Source organism: Cinclus cinclus, chromosome 7 (assembly GCF_963662255.1).
Source record: "Cinclus cinclus chromosome 7, bCinCin1.1, whole genome shotgun sequence".
Taxonomy (NCBI): domain Eukaryota; kingdom Metazoa; phylum Chordata; class Aves; order Passeriformes; family Cinclidae; genus Cinclus; species Cinclus cinclus.
In genome coordinates, this window is record NC_085052.1 from 27,752,934 (window position 1) to 27,766,934 (window position 14,001).

Here is a 14,001-nt window from a genome sequence, read left to right on the forward strand (position 1 = left end):
CATCAACATTTAATGTACTAAAAGTCTGGCAAAACAGGTGTGGATTTTGCTGCAGCAATAAGGGGTTTTGGGAGGAAAAGGAGATCTAGGAGTGGTTTTCTTGGGAGGAAAAGGAGGTTTAGGAGTGGTTTTTTTGGGAGGAAAAGAAGGTTTAGAAGGATGGCCTTAAGCTTACAAAGACACATTTTTGGTATGATATAAACACTGCTCAGACTCATTACTTCATTACTGGAGGAAACTGGGCTTCAACGTTTGACTTGGAACCTTCTTACAGCAACATTTGTGGTCACCCGGCCCTGGAGAGATAAAGTGATGACCAACAATCCCAGCAGCTTTCACCAGATTCAATGTGATGAAAAAATTCCGGGATTGTTATGAGGATATTCCTGAACTTGAGTCAGCCACACATAATGGTCTCTGAGTAGGTTAAAATACTTTTTCATTATATCCTCCAGACTTTCCTTCAAGCTCCAATCCATTATTTTTCCTTGAGTCTGCAGGGACATTGGCTGAGCAATGCAAACACAGCCTGCTTTTGCCTTTTTTCTCTCTGCTAATCAGGTTTACATTGGAGATGGAAATTAATTACCTGACGGGCAGAAGGCAAAAGGTTGCAAAAAAACATATAAATAAAAGATGTAGTGGGGTGTGGGGATGACTTTTATGAGGACTGTTTTAGGGAAATGTTCAGGAGTGGTCAAGGACTGAACAGGTCACAGCCCCAAGGCTGCTCAAGGAGTGTTTGGACACCACTCCCAGGGATGCACAGACTGGGATTGTTGGGCTGGCTGGGCAGGGCCAGGAGTTGGATCCTTGGTCCCTGTGGGTCCCTTCCAGCTGTGGATATTCTGTGATATTAAGATTTCTGCTAAACTGTCCTCTCTTTTATGGCACAATGCAGATTTAAGAGCTGTAAATCAAGAACTTCGGCTAAGCTGGGGCAGGACCTTAAAAATTATTTTGTACTGGTGCAATCAGACAAAATTGTTTCAGAGGGCAACAGGGCAACAATCCCCTGTGAATTTTATTATACATTTTCAATCAGGGAATTATTTAATTTTTCTTGGACGAGACCACTTGAATGTGAGTCATGCCACTGCACCAGGAAATTAGGGAGAAATTAAGATACGTGGGTAATTTGAGGTAGGATGTAAGAAGAGAAAAACTGGGAATGTTCAGCCTGGGCAAGAGAAGCTTCAGAGTGGACTAATTGCGACCTTCCAGGACCTGAAGGAGCTACAGGAAAGATGGAGAGAGACCGTGCACAGGGGATGGAGTTGCAGGACAAGGGGAATGGCTTCCCAGTGCCAGAGGGCAGGGTCGGATGGGATATTGGGAAGGAATTGTTCCCTGGGAGGGTGGGCAGGCCCTGGCACAGGGTGCCCAGAGAAGCTGTGGCTGCCCCTGGATCCCTGGAAGTGTCCAAGGCCAGGTTGGACTTTGGGGCTTGGAGCAACCTGGGATAGTGGAAGGTGTCCCTGCCCAGGGGCTGGCACTGGATGGGCTTTAAGTTCCCTTCCAAACCAAACCATTCCATGATTTCATGAATTACATTTAATGCCAGTCCACAAATTTTCCTATAAAGAGAAAATATATAAAAAAATAATCTCCTAATGGGCAAAGATTTAGGTGAATAATATTTTTTACCAGCTCTCTCATTTTCCTGCTCAATATTCCCTATCCCATCCATCCTGAATATAAAAATGAAAGATGTCTAAAGAAAAACAGTAGATTTAAATTATTGAGATGAAATTTTGTTGTGCCACTGCTGCAAACTCCACCCATCAATGTGTAACTCATTTCAATATCTATGTCACAGCAGTGGAAAAATGGGAATTCGGGCAGCAAAATATAATAACATAAAAAAATGGAATTAAGTACTTTACTAGGTTTACTGTTAATAATCTTTCTAGTGACAGTTATTATTTACCCCATTTAACTGTTTTAAAGGACAGATTTCTCAATTGAGAAACTCTCAGGAAGCACAATAAAATACCTGTGAAAGGAGAAGGAAAAATGAGAAATTTTCAGGCTGAAAGGAACAAAATACACAGACATTTAAACCTAACTCTTCTCAGCCAAGGCCTGAAATAATTTCACAAGTACTGAGATGAGACAAATGAAATAAAAATAAAACCTGGTTTTGTCACTTCCCTGAAAGGTAACACAGAAAGAAGGAAAATTCCTTGGTCTAACTGTCCAGGCAGAAAGGAAAAAATGGGGGGGAAATTGAATTCTGCTTGTAATGAATATAGTCGCCTGCTATTTGTGGTCATGTTCAAACAGAACCTAAGAATTGAAAAATTCCCTTTATTTTTTAAGACTCTACCAGAGAGCAAACACAAGTAACTTAGAAGCTATTATGTTTTGGGTTTTACTTCTTTCAGGAGTAAAATAAAAAAAAAAATACCCCACAAAGTGGGACAGCAAGAAAGCACAAATTGCGATTGTTTGACCATTTTATTTGTACACTTTCCTGCAACTGCACTCTGGAAAAAGAAAATAAGAAATGTAAAAATATTACCCTAAGGATAATAAAAGCCAAGCGGCTGAAAATCAGTCTGATTATCATAGATAGTTATGAGATTGTCCAGATGCTTTGAGGTCAGTGTTCTTTTTCCAACCTCCTTTCTCTGATCTGACAATGTGGGTTTATGAACTAATTTGCCTCTGGGAACTGTCAGAGAAGAGCATCCTACTCAGCAGAGGATCCCAAAGGATCCTGACCCCAGGAGGGAGGATGGGGTACAAGGTGAATTTGCTCCTCATGCAGACAACAAAACCATTGTGTCAGGGTTCAAACAATGGGAAAGAAAGGTCAGTTTGGCTTCTGAGAAAGTCTTTATAAAGTCTTTATACACACACACACACACATATATATATAGGTATTATCTATCTATCTATCTATCTATCTATCTATCTATCTATCTATCTTTATATCTAAAGATTGAGCAACCTGCCAAATAGTACAGCTGCCCCAAATCCTTATCAGGGAATCATGGAATGGTTAGTGTTGGAAGAGACCTTAAAACCCATCCAATCCCACCCCCTGCCATGGGCAGGGACACCTTCCACTGTCCCAGGCTGCTCCAAGCCCCAAAGTCCAACCTGGCCTTGGACATTTCCAGGGATCCAGGGGCAGCCACAGCTGCTCTGGGCACCCTGTGCCAGGGCCTGCCCACCCTCCCAGGGAACAATTCCTTCCCAATATCCCATCCATCCCTGCCCTCTGGCAGTGGGAGTCATTCCCTGTGTCCTGGCACTCCAGGCCCTGGCCCAAAATCTCTCTCCATCTTTCCCACAGACCTTTCAGGCACTGGAAGCCAAAGCTTCTCCTCTCCAGGCTGAACAATTCCAGTTGTCCCAGCCTTTCCTCCCAGCAGAGCTGCTCCATCCCTCTGATCATCCTGGAGCCTCCTCTGGACTGTCTCCATCAGCTCCAAATCCTTCCTTTGCTGGGCCCTCTCTATTTCTGGCATCATCATCAGTCTGCTGAAATCCTAAGACCTGACCCTTAGCATTTTTTTTTTTTTTTAAGCCAGGTAATTGAGAAACTCAGATCATCTGGTAATGTGGGGTGAGTTGATAAAAAACTTCTCTCCCAAACCAGCCAGAGTTTTCTACCTTCCCCCTCTGACCAGATTATAAACTCAGAAAACCTGGAAGTAGCCATGTGCTGACTATGCAGATAGAATCACGGTTTTGGGAAAACCTCACTCCTGGAATTTAAATTCTTTAGCGGAGGTGAGCTAAAGGCCCAACTTCCCCATTATCCTTTCCCCAACTAACATGTTCTGGCTCAGTTTTCCTAAGAAATGTGTCCTCCTGCTCTTTGAAAGCCTCCAGGCTTGGAATATGTTTGCAGCTGCAATGCCAGGATGTGTTTGAGAGCTGGAGAGCAGCACCTTCCCTCTGAGCACAGAAACACTTCAGCAGCTCCAGACAAGCCCAGAAGCTGCTCTGCTTCATCCCAGCTATCATTAACACACCTCAGGCAGCTCAGAGCATCCTCAAGGCCAACTTGGAGTAGAAAACATCCTCTTTTACGCAGCAGAAATCTCATTTTGCAACATCTTCTGCCTCATGCTCCCTGGCTCCTTCAGGATAGCACTATTTGATGTCGTGTTTCCACCCAGCCTTGTGCAGCATTTTAAGGAATTTAACTATCAAACTTTTTTCTTTCCCTTAGATCTTGCTGGAAATGCCCCTGTGGCTGTCCCTGATGGTTTTTAATCGCACGTGGCCCGAACTGATGAGGGGACAAAACAGCACAAAGGAAGAGCTGAAGATGCAAAGGCACAAGTACAGTTCAAGAGGGCCAGCAGGGGCACTGAGCTGTCTCCTTATCACTGCTGCACTCACATTAATTCCTGATTACAGTTCAGAAAATGGCATTTTATACTTAGGTCAGCTGATTAATTTTATTTCCCCAATATTCCCACTGCCTTCAACCACTCTGGAATGCCACCAATGGCATCTTGTCTTGATGACAAAAAGAGCCTTTTTCCATTAATTTCAGTGTCACCAGGATTCATCTCCAGTCCTACACTAAAACATAAGTCTGTGCTGGCAAAATTTAACTGAAACTGCTTCTCTCTGGGCCAACCCATTTTTCCTTGCTCATATGCTCTACAAACAACTTGCAAAAACCAGCAGGATTTCTGGCATGAGAAAACATTCCTGGTAAAGTCTTACTCCACTGCTTACCTGCTCCCCAAAAATGGTTTATCTCAATGTCCCGCTAATAAAGGAGAATTTTCTTTTTCTTTTGAGATTATTCAGCTGAAGGTTTTTTTTGTGGAACTTCAGAGCAAGCAGCTGAGCTGCAGCTCTACAGCTAAAACAGGCCTGACATTTAGTATGAGCAATTTTGAATAGATATTTAATTAATGAAGTGGATGCAGATGCACAAACTTCATTTCTAGCTGGTTTCAGTGCATTCCCAATTTAGATGAACAAGGTCATGTACTGCTAACAAAAAGTGAGTTAACAAAGGTAATAAAAGCCTTGAAATTACCTTAATAACACCTTCCCCAGGCCTCATATCTGTATAGATCTTGACACTGTAGGAAATGTTGGAGAAGGTTGGGGTATTATCGTTTGCATCGATCACCAGGATGTTGACAGTCACTGGGACACTCTCCTGGACTCCATCAGAAGCTGTCATCTTCAGAGGGATAAAAAAAAAGCAGGACAGGAATGTATTTTAATGGTGTGTTCTCAATATAATTCCAAGAGAAATACAATTCCAACAGGAGAAAATGCAACCTGACAAACCAAAATCAGCATTTTGTTTCTCTCTACATTTAAAATTACATGAGGATTCAGCAGAGCTTCAGCTGAGTATGTGCAAGAGTCAGGGCAAAAGCAAATCAAACACATCCAAACCTTTCCAATGCAGAAGTGAGAGGGAATAAATTGTAATTTCCCAGGGATGAGGCTGGCATAGGAGCTGTTGAGTTCAGGGAGTCTCATCTGGGTATCACCACAGCCAGGAGCTCTGTTAAACCTCCCAGGCAACATTTGGAGGTGGGAAATACAGAGCTGGGGGCTTTTCTTGTTCCACAGAGGAAATCTTGAGCTCTCCAGTGAAAATGGACAGAAAATAGGGGGGGACAGACTGGGGAGCCCTGCAGAAGAACTAGGTCTGCCCACAACCCATATCCAAATCACTGTAGGGCTGTTAAGGGGGTTCAGTCACAGCTTGAGGGAATATTAAATCCATTCAAGATTTTTCCTCTCTTTCCTTTTATTGTTTTATCTTTTTTTTTACACTGCTGGTTGTGCTTTCTGTCACCTTTTTTTTTTTTTTTTAATTTAGGACAAAAACAAAGCAAAATACCCAAGACAAGGCTCGTGTTCCTGGTTCCAGGCACAAGTGAAAAAAGGTAGTGAGAAAAGCAAGGAATGAAAAAGAGGGCTCAGATCCTGCCATGGGATGAGGAGCAGGTGCCAGTCCTGGGGCCATGGAGAAGGTGCAGGCAGGGAAATCTAAAACATTGCTCTCAACCAACTCATCCTTCACTGCTTTCCTCCTTCTGGGCCATTTGAAAACTTCTGAGGATGCTGGAATGGATCCTTTCCCACCACTTGCTCTGAGGAATGCCCAGAGAGTTTTCCAAGGGAGTTTAACTCACGGAGAAGGTGTAGAGCTGCTGGATCTCCCTGTCCACGGGCTGCAGCAGGGTGAGGTAGCGGGTGATGCCACTCTGAGTCACAGTGAAAAACGTGGTGTAGTCATTCAGGAAGAGATGGAGCTGTGGATCCTTGGTCTGTCAACAACATCAGAGGAAAAAAGAGAGTTTAATTATAAAATTCAGAGGGACGTTACGTCTCAAATTGTTCGCTGCGTGTGCTTGTATTAGTTGAAAGTTAAATAAGCACCAGTGCAGTGACTAAAAATCTAAAAACCTGTAAAAAAAAAAGGTAAAAAAAAAAAAAAATCTCGCTGCTGGCCTAAAAATCTAATCTTGATTAAAAATGTATTAAAAAACCACCAGAATAAGAAAATCCAATTGCAAACAAATACCTCTACTGGTATTAAATAAGTGCCTTTTCCCCCATTAAACAGTATTTTTTAACCCAACTTAATATAAGAAATCAGATTCAAGGATTTATGTTCGTATTAAAACCCAAAAGAAGCTGAACTTGATTAACAGAGCAATAAGACAGCTAGGTTGGTGCACTGAACAAAGAGAATGACATGTGGTGAATTATTTCAGAAAATAGAGCCAGCTCAGGGGGTCTCTTTAGGTCCCAGAAAGAATCCAAAAGTATTGATGCAGAATTGGGAATCTCTCAGTTGATGGGGGGAAAACATCATAAATGAACTGAAAAGTGACATTTTAAGGTAAAGAGTGGGAAAAAAAGCTTGTAAATTTACTCATGGCTTCTTGAGGACTTGGGTCACTCCTGATTTCCACCTCTTTCAAGGTGTTTTTGAGTCATTTAACTCATCAGACTCTACAGGAGTTAAATTTTCAAACAAACTAAATTTCTTTTTGTTGCCCACAGTATTCCAACAACTTTCTATGTCCTTGTCCATGATCTGGCTGATTTAACCTGACCTCCTGCTGCTCTTGCTCATGAGTTACAGAGTTTATTTCTGTTCCTAGGGGAATGCAAATTCCAGCAAAACGCAAAAGGCTGGGAGACAAGTCCTATTAAAACTGCTTTAAACTGTCCCCAGGAATGTGGAGATGAGGAACCAGAGGAGTGGTACCAGGAATGGCAGAAAATCCAGGATTTTACCAGCTACTTTCCAACATCATTCCACAAATCCCATCCCTACAAAGGAGGCCATTGGGAGAACCACCTGAATTCCAGAAACAATCCCAAAAGGAGAAAAACTGATTTCAGAAAAAAAAAAAAATACAAACCACCAAAGAAGCATTACTTCTCTGAACACTTTCTGAATCCAAAGCTCCTCTGGAAGGGTCAATCCATTAGTGCCATTCCTGGAGGATTAAACCCTTGGGAGCACAGGACAGGTCCTCAACCCCCAGCCAGCCCTGACCTGCACCAGACCAAAGCAGCACAGAACCGGGACAGAGAGAAACTTCTTTAACTGAGACCAAATAAAGCCCAAAAAAAGCAAATATTCCACTATCTAAATGAGAAAACATTGCAGGAAGCCACGGGAAAGAATTATCCAAGTGTTCCACACGAGTGGCTCCTCAGTTCCTAAAGCTGCAATTGTATCTCCCAGGAAAATGAAAATTCATTTTACAGCCAGCAATGTGAACAGCAACCTCTCCATTCCAGGAAAACATAGGTAAAGTAATTGCCCATAATTGCTCGCTTTGTAGACATTATAAAGTCTGTTAAGAATTTAATTTACAAAACCCCTAGTTAGTGTTGCAGTTCTTGCTTTCATGTCCTTTTAAACACTAATAAACAGCAGTTTTTTCCTAATTTATTCCTGAGAAAAACCAATGATGGAGATCCAAAGCCCTCCTGGAGTAATGTGTCCTATTCCTTTGCTATACTTGTCTTAGAAATGTTCTTCTAATATGGAAGGTAATTGCCTTTACAGCAATCAATGCCTATTTTACCACCTCCCAGGCATGTCAGAGCCACAGAGCAATTTATTCCCTTCATCGAGAAAAGCATTGTTATGCTTGGACATTATTACCAGGAATATTTGACATTATTATCAGGCATCTTGGACATTATTATCCCATTTTATGCTGCCTGAAAAGACAGCTTGACTTAATTGAACATTTCATGTGAGAGAGAACAACCCCAGCTACATTGCCAACACAATTTCCAACAATCCATTTTTAAAAATAATTTTATTTTAGGGCGTGGATTTCAGCTTTATTGTTTCTGGTGATTTCTGCTGACATTACTGGGTCATGGAGACAAGGCTGGTTTCTGATAAATTGTTTAACATGGAATTTTAAGTAGAAAATTATCACAATCCACACAAAAGAGTTCACATGCAACATGCAAAGAGCATTTCAAGCACACAGTTCAAGCCTGAGGTACTTTCTAATTTTAAAAAAGCACCTTTGTAATACTCAGGATGTCTTTGAAGACTTTTAATAGTTTAATGAACATTAAGCAATCACTATCTATGACTTTATGCCCTAAATTGGGTCCAATGTGTTTAAAGGGCTCTTTGCAGGCTTCACAAACCAAGGGACAGTCCCAGCCTCAAACACCATCAGGGCAGGGAGAAATGAGGGAGGAAAGGGGGAAATAAGGGAAGAAATCACACAATTAAGGCCAGAAAAGGTGTTTTGCACACGTAATACCCAATACCTACGGGGAAAGCACCTGGTGGGACCTACAAAGGAAAACACAAAATGAACACAAGTGAGGAAACACAAACCTGAGACTGAGGGACAGCAGAACGTTTGGTTGATTCATGGTTACAGACAAACAAAACATGAAAAGGACACAAAATACAAAATGATGCACCCAATAAACAAAGTCTGGGCTCAAGTGTGTTCTGCTTGAAAAATCTCTGGAGAAATTTCTGCACGGATGTGGATGTTTTTGTATTCCTGCTGCTCCTCAAATCCCACCAGAGGTTACAACTCTGCCCAAAGCAAAGAGTTTTCTAAAACTGATGAAGATGAAACCAAACTTATTGGGGATAATTATAAGATTGCCAAGACTGAGCACACAAGGATATTTATTCTGTGTGGTTTCAACAATCCCACAAGTTTCTGGGCAGGGTGTGTTTGGCTGTAAAGCTCTCCAGGGTAGCCAGAACAAGTTCCTAGAGTATTCAAACTGCTCAGACTTCCTAATTTGCAGCACAGGCCCATCCCTTGAAAGCTGAGTTTTTCAACATTTTCAAATGGAGGATGATCAGCACTAAAATGTCCATGTGAAAAAGCCAAAACAAGGGATGCAGGACCAAAACTTGTCATCATTTCTGTTCCTTCTTCAGATTCTACATCCAAAGATCTTTCTGTTTTGTTGCAAAGGTGTTTCCAGCATCTGTCCTCCTTGTTCCTGGGTGACAGGAGAAAGTCTTTTCCATGTTCACCTGGAAAATCTGAGATCCAGAGCCTTGCACAGGGAAAGCAGGGGAAGATTCTGTCTCCCCAGCACAAGAAAGATGTGGATCTGTTGGAATGAGTGTGGAGGAGGAGGCCATGGAGGGGCTGGAGCCCCTCTGGAGCCAGGCTGGCAGAGCTGGGGGTGTTCACCTGAAGAAGAGAAGGCTCCAGAGACACCTCAGAGCCCCTTCCAGAGCCTAAAGGGGCTCCAGGAGAGCTGGAGAGGGGCTGGGGACAAGGGATGGAGGGACAGGACACAGGGAATGGCTTCCCACTGCCAGAGGGCAGCGATGGATGGGATGTTGGGAATTATTCCCTGGGAGTGTCAGAAGGCAAAAATCATGAGATAATCATACTAAAATAACCAAGGAAGACACACAGTGCTACAGGAGCAATTCAATATTAATATTTCTGATTTTCCATAAATGTAAAGATACAAAAAATTTTAACCCTTATCTTTACAAGTACTAAAGGAAGGAAAGCAGCCTTTTGTCTCTGCCTTGACCTTCTGTTCATTCTAATAATTATATTAATAGGCTGTTTAATTATGGGAAAGATATTTCCTGAGTTATTACAACTGGTGGAGTATCACCACAGGGCTGCCCAGGGCCAGCAGAACTTGTCCTCTTGACTGCAAAACAACTCCAAACAACAACTGGGAGTTATAGAAGCAATCAGGCAAATATCAGAGAAAAATACTTCGGAATTTAAAATGCTTCAGTTATCATGGTTAAAAAAAAGAAATTGAAAAAATCTATTATCTTTCCTTCTCTAGATATATTATTGAAAATTCATAACCTGCACTTGTTGATGCATTTAAAACTAGTTTCATACATTACTTGCTCAGTCTGCTTTCATTGCTGCCAAGGTATTCTTAAGTAAAATTATTTCAAACTTCCCACAAGTTATCTGAAAAAAAAAGAAAAAATCCAGGGAATCACAGAATGCCCTGAGGTGGAAGTGACCCACAAAGATCACTGAGTCCAGCTCCTGGTCCTGCATGAGATAACCCAGGAATGCCAAGGCCAGGTTGGACAGGGCTTGGAGCAGCCTGGGACAGTGTAAGGAGTCCCTGCCCATGGCATGGGTGGCCCTGGATGGGCTCTATGGTCCCAACCCACTCCATGATTGATGCTCAGTGCAGATTTATCACCAGCCCTAACGACTGGATAAATTAATTCTCTCCCATGGAAGCCAAAGAAGGAAAGAAAAAAGAGGCTTGGGAAACCTTGTGTAAAGAGCTCTCAGCTCACTCAGTTTAAGTTCCTCATCTCAGCTTTAGTTTACTCAGGTCTTAAAGTACTTGTGGAGCTTAATTTAATTTATGCCATTTAAACAGAGCACTTAATTATATCAGCACTGGGCAGTGCTGCTCTACTGAAAGGTCTGTTTGCAATGTCCCATCTATAAATTAATTTCTGCAAGCTTTATAGCAGGACTCTGTTATAATTCCCACAGGGTTTCAATTTAGAGTGGGTTTTGCTCTTTTTTCTCCTCACACAGTTAAGTGAGCACTTTCTTCCTGCATTTATCTGAGGACATGGAGTCACTTCAATTTTTCAATTAGCAGGCAGGATTCATTATGATTAACTAGGGTCACCAGTGGGAACTGGGATGCACCTGCACACAGGGGGTTTATCTCAGTGTCCCATCAGCAATCCTTAAATTTAAGTATATTCCTAAATACATGAATTTACTGAGGTACAATGAAGCCATCAGGACACTGAGACCTGCAGAAGTTAATGACCATTACCTCTGCAGACAATCCCACCCTGTGCTCCCACCCAGCCCTGTGAGGAGCAATTTTAATGTCTGGCCATTTTATATGGGAGCTCTATGAAATTGCTGCACTCCCAGCTGGAATTCTGGGAATTCTGGAAATTCTGTCTGCAGCAGGTTAGAAGCATTCTGTGAATCCCTGGCACATGAATTGAAACACAGGCACTTCAGTCTGCTTCTCTCACATCCATGTTCCACCTGCATCATGCCATGGCTTTGGAAAGGGCTGTGCGTGAACCAGGTGATGCCAAAGGAACAGGAACATGGAATATTTCCACCCAAGGAGGAGGCTGATCCCCTCTGCCTGCAGGCAGATCTCTGTGTGTCACAGAATCCCAGAGTGGTTTGGGTGGGAAAGAACCTTAAAGCTCATCCAGTGCCACCCCTGCCATGGGCAGGGACACTTTCCACTATCCCAGGGAGCTCCAAGTCCCACTGTCCAACCTGGCCTTGGACACTTCCAGGGATCCAGGGGCAGCCACAGCTTCTCTGGGCACCCTGTGCCAGGGCCTGCCCACCCTCCCAGGGAACAATTCCTTCCCAATATCCCATCCATCCCTGCCCTCTGGCAGTGGAAGCCATTCCCCCTTGTATCACTGCACACCCTTGGAAAAAGCCCCTCTCCATTCATTTAGATGTTAATCTACCTGAATTTCTTTATCTCTCCCAGTGACAGCAGAACCCCACAACAGAAGAAAGCCTCAAAATACATTTTTGGCACTTACTATTCATGCCACACTGAAATATTCACCTTCGCCAACAAAAAAAAAAAAAAATCACTTTTGGATCTGCCTCATTGTGTACAGTATGGCTAAAGTAGATTTTCACCAAGTTCACCATCTCTTGAGATTCATCATCCCATGAAAATTAAAACATGATCTTAAGCTCACTAGGAAAAGCATTTGGGCCCTTGAACTGCCATATCCATGCAATATCCTTCCTGTGGAGAGGAAATTTCAGGTCTGTCTGTACTGAGCCACAGAAATATGTAACAACTGTTAAAAAGCTGCCTGAAGAAGCTCAAGAAAGATACATTTGTTTTTACAGGAATTTCTGATGTAGATTATTTAAAGGATGGTCATGCTCTCAATTAAGAATCTGCTGCAGATTGAACAGATTTTTTTCATTATTAGTGATGCAATTAAAGTGACAAACACTTGAGCCACAACTCTGTCAGAATTTTTACTGCAGGCAAACACAACTCTATTAATGAACTTCCCTATCCCAGATCCAAATATTGGGAGAAATTAAAGGGAATGTGCTGATGTACAACAATAAAACATGGAGCCTAATGGTCAAACTGCCAGTGATGAGTGTCAGAACTCCAGGTACGAACTTGTACTGACCAAAAAAGGAACAGAAAGGGCTTCTGGTGGGAACAGGAATCCCAGGATTTTATTATAAACCGAGGGAATTGAAAGAACAGGTTGATCTTCCATGCAGAAATTTCCTAAGTGAAATATTAGTGTTCTGAGTGTGTAAATAGTATGTTGGTACTTTCTACATGATTCAATCAAAATCAACCTAAATTCAGGATTTAACATTTCCAAGTAATACTGTCTGATATTTTTCTGTCTTGGGTATGACCTAATATGGAGTTACACGGAGAACCTTGAATAATCCAATCTGCCTTTGGCACAGATTGGATAATTCTCCTGGGCAGAGCTGTGCAGGTGCCAGGGAAGGGTTAATGCAGAAATATTAACTCCAGCCTGAAAACCTTCTGGAGCTTAATGAATTCCCAAACCTCTCTGGCATTCCTTGAGCCTAGCAACATCATCCACCACAAACGGGAAAGAGACCAAAAAACCCAGCAGAAGAGAAAACTGCCTCTAAATTTGAGTGTCTGAAGTAGGGTATGGAATTTTCTTCCGTTAAAGGGAATTGCTTTGAATTATTCCACAATGGAATTGTGGTAAGTAGTGCTGGGTGGCTTCTCTGACCACTCTGGACTATGTAGCACAGGGACATCATCCAGCCCGGCCTGGGACACTTCCAGGGATGGGAAATCCACCAGTTCTGTGTTATATTTATAAACCTGATCCTTGCCCACCTTGATTATTCCTATCCAAAGCAGCAGCTGAGATCCCATTAATTTGATCAACAAAGAAACTGCTTTGCTTTAAACAGAACTGAACCTGAGTGTTTCCCAAGCAATCCAGATCTCCAATAACTCCTGCTGATTCCCACCCTGTGCCCTCATTCCATATCTTCTACCCAGCTCCCACAAAAGCCAGATCCAACAGCATTTTCCATCTGCTTTCCAGCCATTGCTTTTTAACAATACCCATAAATTGATGGTGAAATTTTAATGGACAGAAATCCTCTGCAGAAACTTGGGATTTAAAACAATAAATTGCTGTAATGCTGTAATGTTTAGCGCTAATGGGCTCTCTTGTTCCTTATAAAGCATGAATCTGCCTAAAGCAAAGCTTTGAAAAGCAGATTGTTTTCAGACTCTCAGATTAAGATCTTTACTCAAGAGATCCTACAACAGTTCCTACAAAACCTAAGCCTGCAGCTTGGCTTTCCTTCTGTAGCTGAAGGAATCAAAAAGATCAAGGGAGACAACTGGAAGGACAATGGAAATTAGAGGGGAAAGAAATACTGGCTAAAAAATCCATAATGTTCTTGGTGAGAACAGAAGAAAGGTCAGAGGTGTTGCACTGTTACTACTTGCTTACTATCCCTCTGGACATGCCTGGCT

General features: G+C 42.3%; 1 protein-coding gene across 5 annotated transcripts in view; it reads right to left on the reverse strand.

Annotated features, from left to right (window-relative positions):
• PCDH15 (protocadherin related 15) overlaps positions 1-14,001 on the reverse strand; it is a 264,399-nt gene that overhangs the window by 135,850 nt on the left and 114,548 nt on the right. For all 5 annotated transcript variants that reach the window (XM_062496847.1, XM_062496842.1, XM_062496846.1 and 2 more), the window contains 2 exons: positions 6,138-6,272; positions 5,018-5,167 (listed from right to left, as the gene is read on the reverse strand). In XM_062496847.1, the coding sequence (XP_062352831.1) occupies positions 5,018-5,167; positions 6,138-6,272 (285 nt within the window). The remainder of the gene's footprint in view (positions 1-5,017; positions 5,168-6,137; positions 6,273-14,001) is intronic.